This window comes from Sinocyclocheilus rhinocerous, unplaced genomic scaffold, assembly GCF_001515625.1.
Source record: "Sinocyclocheilus rhinocerous isolate Xijiao unplaced genomic scaffold, SAMN03320098_v1.1 scaffold4377, whole genome shotgun sequence".
NCBI classification, from domain to species: Eukaryota; Metazoa; Chordata; class Actinopteri; order Cypriniformes; family Cyprinidae; genus Sinocyclocheilus; species Sinocyclocheilus rhinocerous.
In genome coordinates, this window is record NW_015656210.1 from 4075 (window position 1) to 21522 (window position 17448).

The window sequence follows — 17448 nt, forward strand, 5'->3', positions numbered from 1 at the left end:
TAGAGTGCTATCAAAATAAAAAGCAGACTACCAGAGTGTCACTTTTTGATTTGTATTCGCTGGTTTTATTCAATGTTCTCAATGATGGAAAATTATTAGTGCTTAAAGATGTATTATTTTGATTTTCTTCCAGTATTTCAAAGGGAATGAGCTGACCTGAAGCACAAGAAAAGCTAAAATGTTGGGGTTGAAGCAATGAAACAACTTAATTTCATTTAATGTACCTTAAAATTACAAAACATGTATATGTCACAGTTATACTACATTAACATTAAAATTGTAAACCGAAAAAATCAATCAAATCAACAAGTGAGACAAGTGTGAGTTTTCACAATTTCTTACGAAAATTAATAATTTTCTAAACCTAACTAAATAACTGGAAGCAGAGTTATTTTTAACTCCATGTAGATCACAAACCTCTGAAATCGGTTGATAAATGTAAACGTTATCGTGTGTATTTTTTTGTTTTTTTATCGTTATCGTGTGTTTTTATCCAGAAAAAAACCGCAGCTCCTCCGTTTACCTCCATTTATTTTTAAGGCAGTCTTGCCTTCACAAACATGGCGGACGCGTTGACGTATCGCAGCAACGGCTCAAAGCGGCCAATGAGGCGTCTAGGTATGTATTATGTCTATGGTCATAGCTGTGCTGTATCGTGAATAAAACACAGCTGCTGACCAATCAGAATCGAGGAATGGAACTAACCGTTTTATAAATACCAATAAATCGAAAGATATTTGTATTTTGTAGGGTGAAAACAACTGGTGCAATGTAAGTTAAAATTTCAACATTTTATTTTCTCTTTAATTTTCAAGAGGCAGATCAATTGCATGCGTCCAGTCTTCAATGAAAAATAAGAATCAGTACTATATGCTGTAAAAAACGTCTCATGAGAACTTATAATCACCAGCATTACTTTCTAGTACATGTTTTGCTCATATCGACTATCAGCTTGTGCGTTTTACTTGCCAGTACTGACAGAACATGACAAGAGCCTGTATTTGATTGATTGTGTGTGTGTGTGTGTGTTGTGTGTGTGTGTGTGTGTGGGTGTGTGGGTGTGTGAGTGTGTGTGTGTGTGTGTGTGTGAGTGTGAGTGTGTGTGTGTGTGTGTGTGTGAGTGTGTGTGTGTGTGGGGGCATCTCTCGACTGGTCTGGGAGTGATGGTGACCGCCCCCTCCGCCGGACTCCTGCTCTTTATCTGCATTCATACTGAGAGCGTCCAGCACAGGGCACAGGAGCCATGGCCGTGTTCTCTGCGTTTCATTTACTCTTCCTCTTCCAGCTGCTAAGCTCGGCTCTTGCTCAGGTAAGACAGTGCATCGATAATAACCTGCTTGTGTCTGGGCTGAGAACTGCAACCTGATGCGCGGCTGGAAACCATATCAGATCACATCACTTTGTTAAATCCACGGCAGTAGATGAACTGTATTCGTGTTATTTTCGTTTATAAGCGCTTTGTGGACTGACTGTAATGTGTATATTGTAAAAGTAAAATCGTGCAGCTGTTTCTAGCTGACCCTTAAAATGACTTTTGCTGGTGTAACTTCAAGTGCACGTCAGATTATAAATTTTTTTATTATTATTATTTTATTTTTTTAGATTAATAAATCTGTTTATATTGATGTTACAATAGATTAAAAAAAAATATCAGGTTACCTTACAGAACATGTGTTTTTCACAGTGTAATGTGATATGTCGCACAATGGCATCTTTGTGAGATCTTTGCAGTGTTTGCCATTTGTTGTGTTCTTCACGTTGGTCTTTTTCTGTGTGAATATATAGCATTTCAATGCAAATCACATTGTGACTAGTTCATTTTCATTTATGAACAGAGTCGATTCTAGCTTCACTCATAAACCTGACATTTGAGCTGACAACTGACACCTGAGGGATTTCTGTTATTTACATTGATTTCTTTTTTGTATTATTCTCATTGGTGATTTCGTGTTGTTTGTGTCTATAGCAAAGGCCGGGTCCTCAGGGTGCACCTGGAGTGCCAGGGCCGCCGGGACCCCCAGGGAAAGACGGCATCGACGTGAGTTCCAGCTTCATGTGTTAATCTATTATAAATACACATATGTTTTTATATTCTGTTTCATTTATCTATGTGTGTTTGTTACACATTAGGTGAGAAACAAAAGACGGAGAAAAAGATATTTTCAAAATTCAGAAAAATTACTGAAAAGATTTTCATTCTGTGAATTAAAAAAAAATCTCTCATCAATAATCTAAAACGTTCATGCAAATGACCTTCATTATGTTGCATGTGTGAGCAGTAATGTTTTGTTAATGGTAAAGGGAAAACTCTCAGGAATTTACGCAGGCAAACGTTGAAAGCAGTGAATGTTTCCTCAGTAAACTCAAATCTGCTCAGCGCGAGCGGCGGAGGTGCAGCGACAGAAAGCCCATTCATTCAGCCTCAAATCAAACACAAGCGTCTAGAGTTTCCCAGCCCCCTCCAGCCCCAGCGCTATTCAGCTCAGAACAGCACAAGCTTTTATAACGCACAGAAACACATGATCACTGTGGGCTGCTGTAAGTCTAACGTTAAGGGATTGTTATCTGTGCAGGGTAAACCTGGCCCTGCTGGACTTCCTGGAAAGCCCGTGAGTATCTGCATGTGCTCACGTCTAATACTTTAAAGCACTGGTTTTGCAAGTGTACTTTGCTTTTGCATTTAACGTGCATCACAATGCTAACGATGTAGAAATGGCTGCTCACCTCATATCTCTGATGATGTTTCTGACAGTGCTTCTCTATCTAGATGTTGTGTAAATGATGCAGTAGAGCAGGGGAACACAGACCAGTCGAGTGTCATGTTTTAACCCCATCCCGCTGCTACTGCTTTTTTCTGGTTGCTCTGTTAGATGCAATAAATAGCATGTAAACACAGAATGGTATTGCATAAGGCACAATGTTTTGAATTCTCTTCTGATTGCAGGGGCCGAGAGCTAAAGCAGGTAAACCTGGGGCCGCAGGGAGCCTGGGACTGCCTGGCCTCCCCGGTGTGGATGTAAGTCACAGCTTTTTCAGTGCCACACACAAACTCTTGTCTTCTGTTTTCTCTATAAAGCAAGGACATCATGTAAGCACTACACATAGTTGTCTCCTGGTCCTGAAAATGTGCTGTTCTGCAGGGTTTGACCGGTCCGGACGGTCCAGCTGGCAAGGACGGGCCGCCAGGAGCAGCAGTAAGTGACTCTCAGTTTTGTTTGAGTGCTCGAGGCTCTACGCATGGCATGCGTAACACTCTTGTAGTTTTGATTTTCAAGCTATATTCTGCGGTCCTAAAGCGTCCCACAGTGTGCAGCCGCGAGCAGATTTAATGAGCATCAGCTGACTGTAGATGAACAGGGGCTTTTCTCTAATCCAGCCTGGAATGTGAAGTCGTTCGTTAGTTTCTTGTAAGCAGCAGGAATCACTGTAATCCACTGTGTGGCTGATAGACTGAGCTGTGATGTCTTAGAACTGTGGAAACCGTGTGTTTGACAGCAATAGAAAAATCATGTTTGTCTCATCAAATAATGAGTTCAGATGGAGATGTCAAAGTTGTATTTGTTGTAAGTAGTGTTGCACGGTGAAATGTTTTGTTTACAACTCCATTTTTGTATATAAGAAATCTAATCAAACCAAATGACAGATTTTAAGAGCAGTAAAATGTCCAGTGAACAGTATTAAAGGCCCGCTATCATGAGGACGTCTCCTGTCAGCTCTTAGCTTCTGCTGACTTTGAGGACAGTTTCTGTTATGGGGAACTGAAAAAAGTTACACAACCACACCATTCATTTAAAGTACATTTTTATATCGGTCTAATCAAACATCACGATTTTCATTGAAGCCTGTTTTGTTCAGCTTGAATATAAAGCAAATAACTCTTGACATGGAATGAAGGAAAGCGTTTTGTTTAAACAGTATTTTGACCAGAGTGTTGATGTGCAGAACACATCCCGGCTAGCTTTACTGACTGTTTTATTTACTTACGTAATGTTGCTCTTTTGTTAGTTTGATTGCTTCTACTGTCATCATTTGTAAGTCGCTTTGGATAAAAGCATCTGCTAAATAATTAAATGTAAATGTATTAATGTATATTATTTATTTATAACAGAAAACATGATGCATATTTTAAAAAGAAGCTGTCTTAATTAAACTAAATTAAACATTGTCTAACAAATGTGTTTTTTTTAGTTTCATCTTAAATGAAAGCTGATCTCGGACACATAAACAGTGTGTCTAAGCAGACTTACAATGCGTCTGTCTAAGGAGGTGCTACATTTGAGTTTGTGCTTAATTCACAACCGTTAAAGAAGCATGTTCTGTGTATGAATGAAATTCGGACGTACTACAGCCGCCATGTTGTCATGGTCACATGACCTACTAGCAGCGTCAGTTGTGTGGCTTCACTGCTGTGGCCTCATGGGATAGTAAAGTGTCCATCAGTGTAGTGTGTACTTCAGAATCCAGGCAGAAGTAGGTCATCTGGGTACTTTTCGCCATCCCAGCACATGCTGATTAGGTATGTTTTGAAGCATGGTGGTTTGAGCTGGTCCTGAGCAGGAGCTAGTAGCTCAAACCAGCTCAAACCAGCTACCATGCTTCAAAACTTACCTAATCAGCATGTGCTGGTTTTTTCTGTTTTTTGAACACTATGAATGTGGACATGCTAGTCTTTAAGCATACTATCAGGGTTGGGGAGTAATGGAACATGTGTAACTTAGTTATGTATTTGAAACATAAAATATGAGTTGAAAATAAAACTCAGTTACATTTTAAATGGGTGGTAGTCAAATTACAGTTACATCCAAAAAGTATTTTAGATGACCAAAGTGACTCTTTGAATTTTAATGTCATTTATGTAATTTAAACATTAATGTAAACTGTATCGGGCAATTAGTGGAAACAGCAATTGGTGATTCTCTGAATCTGACGGTCTGCAAAAGCATCCTAAGATATGTTTTTTTTCATACCCTTGCAGAAAATGCAAAATTGTAATTTTTTTAATCATAAAAACTGCATTTTAGTACTGTCCTAAATAAGCGATTTCACACAACAGATGTTTAGATACTGTACTCCACAAGACAAAATAACTGAATTTATAGAAACTGTAGGACTGTTGTCATGTTTTGTGATGGTTGTTCATGAGTCTCTTGTTAGTCCTGAGCATCGCTGTTCTTCAGAAAAATCCTCCAGATCCTCACTTTCTCAGGTTTTCCAGCATCTTCTGCTGTCCAACAATGACTGTATGATTTTGAGATGCATCTTTTCACACTGAGGGCAGCTGAGGGACTCACATACAACTATTACAGAAGATGGAAACATTCGCTGATGCTCAAGAAGGAAACAGTGCTTTAAGAGCTTTTGAACAGGATGATGTGTGAACTTTTCTTATTTTGTTTCCCTTTTAAGAAATACTGTGAAAAACTGATTTTGTTAAAAAATAATATGCAGAGGAGAACCAATGTCCTACATTTTGTAAATGTCATTTTTTTCCAGAGGACCCTTTGTTACATACCTTATTAGTATTAAAAAGCATTCAAAAGTGTTTAGATTAAATTTTAGTAATCTAAAAATACATAACAAATTACTTTTTAAAGTGTGTTTTTTTGTATTCTGCACATTCTGCAGTGAAACATATTTTAAAAGTAACCTTCCCAGCCCTGTGTATATAGTAAGAAAGTACTATATTTAGTAAAGAAGTCGATTTTGGGTGCAGCGTCACAATTTAGTATAATAATTATGTGCGATTGTTCAATTTGTTATTAGGACTTATAATTAAGTGCTGTAACAAAAAATATGTATGAAACTGAGTGAATTAATTCCTGTCATGAAACCACAGAAAATCACATTGAGACACTTCATTTGGTCACTTCAGAATAACTTACTTAAGTCAATGAGCCGACATTTACATGAACCAATTACCTATGTGTAAAAAATCTTTTACTTTGTATGTTTTTGTCTTTAGGAAAATAATTATTTTGATTAAATTAAAATCAGAATTTAAGGCTTGAACCAACCCATGTGGCTGTGTAACAAAGTCAAGTATTTTTAGTAGCACTGTTGGTAGTGCTCGTGACCGCGCTGAAGAAATAATATGCCATGCAAACGCAAAAATGAGTTGGGAAAACAAAATAATTGCAATGCTCGGTCAAACCGCTATAGAGTTGGTGTTAGATAGCACATGTACGTCTGCAAGATGTCTATTAAAGATCTCTTGATCTGGAAAGCATCTGCTGTGTACAGACGTCTTTCAGATGTCAGTTTTACATTCATTCTAAATCATAAACATCTTAAAGACATCTAATAGACGTCTATTACACATCTGATAGGAAACGTCCTATAGACGTCTTGCAGATGTAAATGCAGACGTCTCTGAGATGTACGTGTGCTATCAGAGTTATAGAAAGAGAATGATGTGCGCCAAATCAGTCGCTGTAGAAATCAAATACTTTAATGCTTGTGAACGAAATAGCTCAACACGAGAGCCAACGCAATGGCGTGTGAAACAAAGACTATAGAAATACAAACACGGTTCACTCCTGTACTTATGAATGGGAGAAACTGCAGCACGCAACATCACAGAATAGTCCCGCCTTCTAAAGGAAAGAGCCAATCGCTGATTGGTAGTCACTGCATCACTGCAGCAGCCGTTAGAAGCTCCGGTTCCCATAGAAACCTGAGGCTAGACCAGCCAATGCACAGTCATAAAAATAAGCTTTTTAAACGCTATTTTTGCAGTTCATTTCAGATTTTGTTGCTGATTTGAAATATGTACCCTTTAATCGCGAGTTCAGCGAGCAGTTTGTGAGATTTCAGGATTCCCCCATTCATTTAGATAGGACTTGGTCTTGTTTGAGCTGTCCAGAGGCGTTGTTGGCGGCCGAGTAAACGGACTTTCCTTGAAAGGGACTTGTGTGAAATAAAAAATGTTTTAAAGAGGAGTGGCTTGATTACGTGCTTGAAATAGTGGATGATGTGCACAGAACAGTAACAAAACTCAGTCACACACAAGTGTAGCAGTGTGCAGACTCAGGGATGTTCAGAGAACTGTAAGCATTCACATGCTTACGTTTTTTGAAAATATGTGGCTTACATTTCTCATTTTAAACGCTTCAGTTTGTTTTCTTTTCTATTCTATTCTATACTGTTCTATTCTATCATTTTAATTTTTTCTGTTTATTTCTATTATATTATATTATTATAAAGCTAATGAATAATTGACCTCAAAAAGGAAGAGTACAAGCAGTGTCTGCTGTTCACAACACAGGCTCTGCATGCTTCAGCATGATACAGTGCTGCTGCTTTCTCAGCCTGCCAGCTCAGAGGTTTATTTTGAACATTATTGTGTGTGTGTGTGTGTTGTAGGGTGACCCAGGACCTCCCGGCCCGGACGGACCCCCTGTAGGTGCCAAGCATCAGTAAACACAGTCGTATGACGTTTCAGCATGCTTGCTACAGCACAGCACAATAAGATGCTCTCCGGTTCAAGCGTTTTTCTCATTCATCAGACCACCGTCATTACCTACATTCACAAAACATTTGTACAGCAGGAGTGCAGTATCGTGATGTAATATCAGTCAGTGACTTGTCTTAAGCTGTCTTCTCTTGTCATCCTCAGGGCAGAGGCAGACCAGGAGCGCTGGTGAGTAAAACCCGTCCAAAACCACAGCTAGAGGAAGAATGATCTGAGTAACGGTCATTAGTTCAAGCTTCATTAGCTCTGGCTCTTGGTGGGCTTATGGTGATTTGTGAGGACACTCAACAAAAGAAAGTGTGCAGCCAGTGTCAAGCATTTGCATTTCTGTGTGTTTTCTGATCTCAGGGTCTTGCTGGAGCTAATGGACTTCCAGGTGGAGCAGGACCTAAGGGTCCGCCGGTGAGTGACTGATCAGAGGCTTTTTACTCACTCTGCCGGCAAAAACAGCGCAGACCTTTACGTTGCAGGTCATGTGCTCCTGATCCACTAGAGTGCACAAATGAAGAACAGCATTTTGGACGTGCAGAGAGCACAGAGACAAGCAGATGAAGCATGTCAGACGAGCTGCAAACTGGCGTTTGATTGTGAATTCTCTGAAATTTGAAGCAATCCACTGAGAATAAAAGCACACATAGATTCAAATCAGCAAGATCAGATGTGGTTGGATGTGTATTTGCGGGTTGAATGACAAGCGTTCTGTAAGATGTTATGAATAGCAGCTTTAGCTGTGTACTAATGGAACAGCACAGCTGCAGAGTGACTTGGGTTTGTGTCGCAGGGGCCCGAGGGTCTTCCAGGACTCCCTGGTACTTCAGGCCCAGACGGACCTCCTGTAAGTACCTGCACTCAGAGGGCAAAAACACATTTCTTTTATTCAAATAGTTCAATTACATCTATACTTCTTCCTCTTTTTTAGGGACTCCCAGGAACTCTTCCTGAAGGCGGTGGAGATCTGCTGGTACGTTAAGATGCTCTACCACTTTGACATGAAAACTATTGTAACGTACTGAAAAAATATACTTTGTACAAACTAATTTAATATTAATCTCAAAGGCAAAAGACATTCATACAACATAAAAAGATTATTTATTATCAAATCCATCACTGAATAAAGAATTGTGTTGGCTTTACATTATTCAATCATCTACATCGATTCACTGAATTAAGTTATTCTGAATTGACCAAATGGTTCACTTGACAGGTTTTAATTCATTCAGTTTGTCACATCACTGAATTATAAGATAGTACTGCTAGTCAACAAACGTTTCACACATAAATGCTAAGTCTGCTCCTTAAGTAAAGCAGCTCACAGATTTTCTGTAGCCGTCCTCATCCCCATCTTCAGCGCAGAAACTGTTCAACTCCCCTCAGAACTGAACATTAAACACCACCAAGTCTTTTCAAATAATAATAATAATAATACTTCATTTCAGAATGTTAAGTCAGATGCGAAGCATTTTCAAGCACTGGTTTAATTCACATTCACACTACTAGGCTGCACGTTGCATTATTAAGAGCAAAGAAATCAAGTTCAGAAGAGAAACACAATTTCGTTTTGTAGACCACAAATATGATCGATCAGTGTACCATGCTTAATATATATGTTTTAGACATACATAACCGACTGTAGATCAATATATGTAGGTCAACTTTTTACAGTCTGATTTCACTTAAACAAGAGCTAAATAGGATGTAATGTTAAAGTTGAATTTTCAATTAAGATAAACTAAGATTAAGATTTAAAAAATGGTTAGTCAGTGTTTAATTTAGTTTACATACTATAAATAAAGACAGCTTTGAACAATCTTGATGTTTACTGTGATGCGTCAAGCATGAATACTATGTGCGCTCCTCATTTGGGAGTCGCACTCATGGTCTTCGCGGTCAAAAGTGACCAGACACCTGAAATGTAACTTTTTTTTTCTTCAGTAAAATCAATCTAATATATTTTTGTTCAATAATATTTTTTCTTTTTTATTTTGTATTTTGAGAGAATTTTATGGTAATAATTAATATTTATGCAATAATTATTATTAATGTTTCCCATTGAAAATAGTACAAAAACATTTTCTCTAATTTTGTAAAATAATTTTTCAGTCAATGCAGTATCTCTGATTCAAATAGAGACTAGGCCTTTAAATCCTTTTTTTTTTAAGGCAGATTAGCACCTGGTGAGAGCAAAGAAAGAAAAACATGTAATTCCATGCCTGTATAGGAATCTATAGAGAGGCTTTTGAATTCCCTAGTTGTTTTTATACATTGTTTACTTTTATTAGGTGGTGGATTTAAATGTATATTAAGGCATTCTCAAAGACTACTTTTTGTCAAGGTTTATATTTTTTAGTACCACAAACATTAATGGATTATATTAACCCAATTAAAAGCTTCTCAAGGTGTCAATGAAAAACAACAAAATCGTAAAAGATCATTAATAAACATGAAAGATACACTAGCTGATGCTTTAATTAGAAGATAGGTCACCACCTAAAAGCAACCTACTTATTACTTTTCTTCCCTTGAAATCAAAAAACTCTGATTTCATCGTGCATTGCTACATTAATAGAAAGATTATTATAATAATATAAACATAGTTCCAAGTGCCCAACCAAAGGGAACACTAATCACTATAATGGTGAGTAAAAAAAAAAACATTTTAGGAAAATCTACATCAATTTATGAAGTTATCTTATGTGATGTTCTCTCAAATATTTCAGTTGTATTGAGAATTCAACATTCAAGATGACTTTGGGAAACGAGTGAATGCAACTAGTGAAAGATAACTGCAGACATGGAGGAAATGAGTGAAAAGTCTATTAAGACTCTTTTTCTTTTCTTCTTCTTCTGTTGTTATGTTGCACATTAGCAACATATTAGTGCACTGCTGCCTCTCACTGCTTTATTAATATCATTGGTTCCTTTGTGGCTACTTGAATATTTTAAATAAGTGTCACTCAAAACAGTAAACTGATTTATATGCCTTGAAAGTAGCTGTAACTTAATAAAACCTAGTATAACAACTAAGTAAAGATAACTACTTATATCTAAGTAAGGTAAACTACTGGATTTTAGTGTACTTTATAAAATGTTGCGCAGAAACCATCGTAAATTTGATCTTATGATCATCTCAAATATGGGTAGGTGTGATTCATAGACTGAACATACGCACAGAAAACACACGTTCAGTCTCTTTCAGATGTGAAATCTATGAATCGCGAATGATCTTGAACTTGCGAGCAAATGAATGGTTTCAGCTCTCTGCTTGTAAACGACTCCTAATTAATGTCATTAACATAAAAGATCACCAGTCATCGTCCAAATGCTTTAATTTATAACAGCGAGCTGCAAGAACAGCTTACATTTCCAGAAACCTGCAGTACTCCGACAAGAAAAAGTGTGTACGTCTGCTCAGACCCTGACGTGGCTTGTTGTTCTTTGCATGCAGATTGATTGCATGATTGTGTTGTTTGCAGTGTCCGGCCATCTGTCCTCCAGGTCCTCCTGGACCGCCGGGAATGCCAGGATTCAAGGTACTTGATCTCAACAACACGACATAGAGCAGCTTTCCATCACTGTCTCTGCTGATGCCTGATCTCTCTCAAGCTGCTCTCACACTATCTGTGTTGTATAAAGCGTTTCTATGACGAACTGTTGTTCTGCCTCTGTGTTTTGGTGTAGGGTCACACGGGTCATAAAGGGAGTAAGGGAGAGCTGGGGAAAGACGGAGAGAATGTGAGATGGGCGTGCGACATGCGGAAACACTGCTCTGAATGAAGCGGAAGCTTGTTGGTAATGTGTTTGTGTGTCTGTCTCTTCCCATCAGGGGGATCAGGGGCCGCCGGGGCCGCCGGGAACCCCGGGGACAGTGGGCTTACAGGTGCAACTGACCTCAGTTCACCAATATCTCTCTAATTCCTGTTTAGTTAGGGATTCAAAGAAAAACAGTAGCAAAAGAAATAGGTTTTAATGTTAAGTAATGCATTTTTTGCAAATAACATTTTCATTTTATAAGATGCACACACTCTTATACTACTAATATGTCAACACCGGCTCTGTTTTATGAATTACGTTATATGGATTATGTACATGATATAGGCTGTTGTTGATTCAAGATGGCAAAAATATGTTGCATCATCAGATATTACTGCCTGTAACGATTCTGTCGTAAAACAGTTGTGAGAGACTGAACATTAATGTTTAGCTACTGTGTAGATCCTCGGGTGATCCTCTAGTCAGCTCTCTTTACACCCGCTACTTTGGTAGAATCAACTTCTCGTTCATTTCTTTTATTAAATGATAAAGGACCCCAGTGTTCAGAAGAACAGAACAGAATAGAACTGGTCAAAATAAACAGTGACATATTCTATTCAAACATAAAGTGTATAACACATTGTGCGTCCAGATTTCAGTAGCTTGTCTCTTCTTCCATTGATGTTTTGTGTGTAATGGTGTGTTAAAGGGCTCTCGAGGGCTGAGAGGACTGCAGGGGCCGGTGGGAGCAGTAGGAGACAGAGTAAGACCTCAGTAACATCACACATCTTACTGAAATATAGATCAAAAGAACAGCGGTGCTTCTGCTTCTCTGTGCAGGGATTGCCGGGCTTCAGAGGAAAACCTGGCATTGCTGGCATCATTGGAAAAACTGTGAGTGTTTCGTCACTCTTTTAAAGCTTTAAATGGCTTTTTCTTTAATGTGTGTGTTTCTGTTAATAAATAATAAAATCATAAACAGTTTGCTGCGTGTGTCTTCTGAATAGGGTGATGCTGGTGAGAAAGGACCGCAAGGTTTCAAAGGGCCAAAAGGAGAGATAGTAAGCACATTACTCGCTAGATATAGTTTCTTCTAGGCCCTTCATACTTATTTCAGAGTAAGCCTTTATCTCTGTAGCATCAGAGTGATTGTGATATTCATCCTCTGAATAGGGGAAAATAGGCCCCAAGGGAGTCCCTGGAGGTGCAGGACCTAAAGGAGAGCCAGTGAGGAACTGTGTGATTTCTGACTCTTGTTAGGAGCGTTAGATTAGCCCGTGATAATGCCGTGTGTTAGATTAGCCCGTGATAATGCCGTGTGTTAGATTAGCCCGTGATAATGCCGTGTGTTAGATTAGCCCGTGATAATGCCGTGTGTTAGATTAGCCCGTGATAATGCCGTGTGTTAGATTAGCCCGTGATAATGCCGTGTGTTAGATTAGCTCGTGATAATGCTGTGTGTGGAACCGCAGGGCATCCCGGGCAGGGACGGGAAGGATGGCACTCAAGGGCTGGACGGTGAAAAGGTAATCAGCGGCTCGTTTAGAGACGCGTCTGGGCCGTGTTTCTCGTGATGCTGATGCTGTGTGCTTGTGTTGACAGGGAGATGCTGGCAGACCTGGAGTACCTGGTGAGAAAGGACCTAACGGCCTGCCTGTACGTATTACCGTTAATTACACTGTTCAGATGATGAGCACACAGACTAAACATTAATATGGCAAAGAAAAAATGAAATATTGTGAGGCAAGGCAAGTTTATTTCTACAGCACATTTCATACACAATGGTAGTACTTTACATAAAAGGAATTAAAATAATCATAAAAAATTATAAAACAAGGAAATTAAAAACGTTTAAAAATGATCTAAAATTGGTTTAAAATGAATTTAAAACAGTTAAGAATAGAAAATAATTATACATAAAATATAGTGCAATCAGTTCGGACATTGCACAGTGCTCATTCAGTAAATGCACAGCTAAACAGATGAGTTTTGAGTCTGCATTTAAATGTGACTAATGTTTTAGCACATCTGATCTCTTCTGGAAGCTGATTCCAACTGCGGGCGGCATAATAACTAAAAGCAGATTCCCCTTGTTTTGTGTGAACCCTTGGTATTTCTAACTGACTCGATCCTAATGATCTGAGTGGTCTGTTAGGTTTATATTCAGTGAACATATCTGCTATGTATTTAGGTCCTAGGCCATTGAGTGATTTATAAACGAGTAAAAGTACTTTAAAATCAATCCTAAATATAACTGGAAGCCAGTGTAAGGACCTGAGGACTGGTGTGATATGCTCAGACTTTTATTAATGCATTGGCAGTGAAATGAAATTGTGAGATTGTGTGCTTGTTTTTTAATCTGCAAAGATTTCATTTAGGAGATCATGTGGTTTTTCTGTTTAATAATCAATTTTGAGTGCTTTATTGCTTTTGAGTAGCTTTGTTTGCTGGGTTTTGAATTTGTATCATTGTTCAACTCACATCAAGTGGACATCTATCTGTGTGTAATTCAGGGTTTGCCGGGAAAAGCTGGTGCAAAAGGTGCCAAAGGAGGAGTTGTAAGTATATCACTCTGCAACTTCCATGAGAGCTAAGCCATGTTTAGCTGCATTACAAGTGAAATAGATTTAGATAAGAGAGACATTTCTGCAATATATGATAAGAGAGACAATTGTCATCATAATTCCATAATAATTTTTATTTTTCAGAAAAAAAATAAAATTTGTTTTTGCACTTTTTTTTTAGATTAGGCATCCTCAGTGAGATTGTATAAACTCAGAATGTATTTTTACATTGTTTCTCTATGTAAACCTGCTCTAGATGAATGTGTGCCCCTCTGTTCTAAACACAAAGTGCTCGAGTTAAAAGAAGCAAGTTATTTATTTTTTCATTCCACTGCTCTCTTTTAAGTTAAAAATGTGTTTTTTATGTGAATTAAACTGGCCCATTACACTGGAAAAAAAACTCTTTGAGGATAACCGGTAAAAAGCAACAATCATTCATAAGAGTAGCATATTTCATCTAAACGTGTGCATCCAGTGCAAAGCCTTGTTTGATGTTTACTGCAGCACTTGGCCAGTCTTCACTTTACTCACAGCAGAGCTCTGAGAGACCTTCTCCATTCCTTATTAGCATGTCCTCGTTTCCGCTCCTTGCGTTCTAGCTCCTCAAAGGACACAAGGGTGGAAGAACTGACGAGAGACGTATTTGAAAAAGCAGTATTACTGATCACTCACTGTGCAATCAGTTACATTGAAGTTTGGTTAATGAAAACATTTAAAATAAATGTTAAAAAATAAGATGCACTGTGGAAGTTTGTGGTGTAACCCCAAAGTAAAACACATGTGCAGGGGAATGCGTGGTGCTTCAGTGTTTCCTAGTTGCTAAGCTTCCTCCGTCCTCGAGGATGGACCGTTTAGGAATGATAAGCACCTCTGGAGAGAGGCGTCTGTCAGCATCTGCTCTACTTTCAGCTAAGCATGACAGCTAATTGCTCATTGGTCCGGTGTTTGTGAATCAGACTGCAAGAGCGTCTGCTGTGGTGCATAATGCAACAATCCTTCTCCGTTCAGGGTGGTCCAGGAGAGATGGGAGAAGCAGGGCCGTCTGGAGAGCCAGGTATACCTGTATGTATCTGACTCGTGACCTGATACGAACTAATGCATGCAGTAAGATTTCAGATTCGCAGCCAGTGTTTCTGCCCTGTGACTACACGACATGCACAGGTCAGGCTACTGCTACATGCTGTGATGCACTGATGTGTGTGACTGCTCCCGCAGGGGGAGATCGGCGTCCCGGGAGAGAGAGGAGAGGCTGGACCCAGAGGTGTGGCTGTGAGTACTACCAAACCAACACCAGGCGCTGATTAAAACAGCCTGAGCTAGTCATATACCTTGTCACAAGTGAAAATCCCCATTCTCCTCTTTCTGAATGAATAGTTTGAATTCAGACTCGTAACATAAAACAGCACAGATGGTGACGTGCTCGTCTGTAAAGGAGGTCCATCGGCTGATCCTGCTCTTCATGTTCATCAGGCTTTCTCAAGCAGAAGGGATGTCATGAGCTGTTTGTGCTTGTTTAACAGGGCGGCGTTGGACTACCTGGAAACCCTGGACCACAAGGTGTTAAAGGATTCCAGGTGAGCTGCATTATGGGATCACGTCAAGTGCCACAACAGAAAAACTCTAATCGTCGAAACACACCTCATATTCCTCGTCTTCTGAAGGCATAGGATAGGGTTTGGCGACAGTAAATGTAATGTATTATCTGCGCATGGGAGCAGCAGAGAGACAAACCTCTGTCATCTGATCCGTGGTTTATGAATGTGAAGAACGACAGGTTGTGTTTCTGTGCAGGGTGTTAAAGGGGCTTTAGGAGACCCAGGTCTGCCTGGTCCGACTGGAATCAGAGGCGGCTTCGGTGAGCGGGTGAGTGACGCGTATCAAAACATCTGTCTGTCTTTCAGAGTTAAACTGTTTGAAAATCTCTATTATAAACATCAAAGCTCTTTGTGAACTTTCCTTTTCTAACAACAAAGACAGACATACACAGATGCATACAGAGACAAACATATTCAGTTTGGTTTAATCACAGAGACAGTAAAGAGCATAGCTCATATTTCAGTAGACATCTAGAGGTCCTGGAGACTTCACTGTCCAGCGCTCCTGCCACAGAACAAAGCCTATCTGTGTTCTCTGGCCTCCTTCACTCAAACACACACACATAACACACATCTCTCTGTCTCTCTCTCTCTCTCTGTGTCTCTCTCTCTCTCTGTCTCTCTCTCTCTCTCTGTGTCTCTCTCTCTCTCTGTCTCTCTCTCTCTCTCAGGGTCCAGTTGGAGCTGGAGGGCCTAAAGGAGACATGGTAAGAGGCATATTTGCTGTATGAAGAGAGAAAGCATATGACGATCAATTATATATGCATGTTTTCATATGTTGCCGTTCTGTGTTTAGGGAGTTGCTGGAAGTGATGGTTTACCAGGGGAGAACGGGGAGCCGGTACGTAACGCTGTTCACTTGCCACATGCAGCTCAGTGTCTGATAGTCCTCCGATTTCTGACACAGACTCTGTTTCCTCTTACTTCAGGGTCCTTATGGTCCCGTCGGACAGAAAGGAGAGGTGAGATCTCATTTCATTTTAATACATTTTCCTGCTTTCTTACTATTTGCATATTTTGTTGAATGAAAAGTGTATTCAAAACCAGTATATATATATATATAGTGGCTATGCTTGGAAAGACTGCCTAAAACTGAACTTATTAAGTGAAACTGCATTATACAGTGGCAAACCTGTCAAACTGTACCATGCAACTTATCATTACCTCATCATGTTTGACACTGAGCATTCTTGTAAAAATGTTTTAACACTGCGCAGTTAAAAAAAAGGGAGGCTTTTCATTTTTTTTTTATGTCATCTCCAGGATGTTTTTCTCTAAACCCTTGTTTAGCCATGCAATATGTCACATTTACAAATTCACACACACACACAAAGTTATTATACTTGTAATTAAAAGTGCCTGTAATCAGATCACAGTTGCGTTTTGATGTTTTTTTCATGCAAATGATGGAAATGAAGCAGATTCCTGCATGTGGGCAGGGACCCGACAGGTGAACCGTGAGAGTTTGATAAAACTGTCATCAGCGGTGCTGCTGGGGAATCAGTGGGTAGGGCAGGTTTAAATTAGGTGTGAATTAAAACATTTTAATTAATAAAGGGTTAGTTCACCCAAAAATGAAAATTAGCCCATAAATTACTCACCCTCAAGTCATCCTAGGTGTATATGACTTTCTTCTTTCAGACGAATCCAGTCAGAGTTATATTAAAAATAGTCTTTGATCGTTCAAGCTGTTTAATGCCACTCAGCGGGTGTTGCATGCATCAGTCCAAAAGCACTTAATTAAAATGCGCCCATCCATAAAAAAAAAAGTGTCTCACACGGCTCCCGGGGGTGAACAAAGGCCTTCTGTAGCGAATCGATGCGTTTTTGTAAGAAAAATATCCATATTCAAAACGTAACAAATTATGTTTTATTAATCTGAGTGTACGTACCTCAGTTTTTAAGTGAAAAAATAAACATTATTTGTGGATAATTTTGTTAATATTAAATAAAATATGAAAAAAATTGCACTGTTTATCACACTACTGTGTTCTAATGTTTAACCAAGAAATTTGTTTTGAAAAGCTTTTACTTTGTACAAAAAAAAGAAAAAAAATCACACTTGTGG

General features: G+C 39.0%; 1 protein-coding gene across 1 annotated transcript in view; it reads left to right on the forward strand.

The window, feature by feature from the left end:
• The first annotated feature begins 1158 nt into the window (after window positions 1-1158).
• The window catches only part of LOC107719903 (collagen alpha-3(IX) chain-like), a 28474-nt gene continuing 12184 nt past the window's right edge, over window positions 1159-17448 (forward strand). The window contains exons 1-27 of the mRNA XM_016527444.1: window positions 1159-1309; window positions 1967-2038; window positions 2574-2609; window positions 2945-3016; window positions 3141-3194; window positions 7363-7398; window positions 7616-7639; window positions 7820-7873; window positions 8253-8306; window positions 8391-8432; window positions 10945-11001; window positions 11150-11203; window positions 11295-11348; window positions 11931-11984; window positions 12062-12115; window positions 12229-12282; window positions 12395-12448; window positions 12694-12747; window positions 12824-12877; window positions 13735-13779; window positions 14794-14847; window positions 15001-15054; window positions 15306-15359; window positions 15577-15648; window positions 16052-16087; window positions 16177-16221; window positions 16310-16342. Coding sequence (XP_016382930.1) covers window positions 1244-1309; window positions 1967-2038; window positions 2574-2609; window positions 2945-3016; window positions 3141-3194; window positions 7363-7398; window positions 7616-7639; window positions 7820-7873; window positions 8253-8306; window positions 8391-8432; window positions 10945-11001; window positions 11150-11203; window positions 11295-11348; window positions 11931-11984; window positions 12062-12115; window positions 12229-12282; window positions 12395-12448; window positions 12694-12747; window positions 12824-12877; window positions 13735-13779; window positions 14794-14847; window positions 15001-15054; window positions 15306-15359; window positions 15577-15648; window positions 16052-16087; window positions 16177-16221; window positions 16310-16342 — 1392 coding nt within the window. The 5' untranslated portion in view covers window positions 1159-1243. The remainder of the gene's footprint in view (window positions 1310-1966; window positions 2039-2573; window positions 2610-2944; window positions 3017-3140; window positions 3195-7362; window positions 7399-7615; window positions 7640-7819; window positions 7874-8252; window positions 8307-8390; window positions 8433-10944; window positions 11002-11149; window positions 11204-11294; window positions 11349-11930; window positions 11985-12061; window positions 12116-12228; window positions 12283-12394; window positions 12449-12693; window positions 12748-12823; window positions 12878-13734; window positions 13780-14793; window positions 14848-15000; window positions 15055-15305; window positions 15360-15576; window positions 15649-16051; window positions 16088-16176; window positions 16222-16309; window positions 16343-17448) is intronic.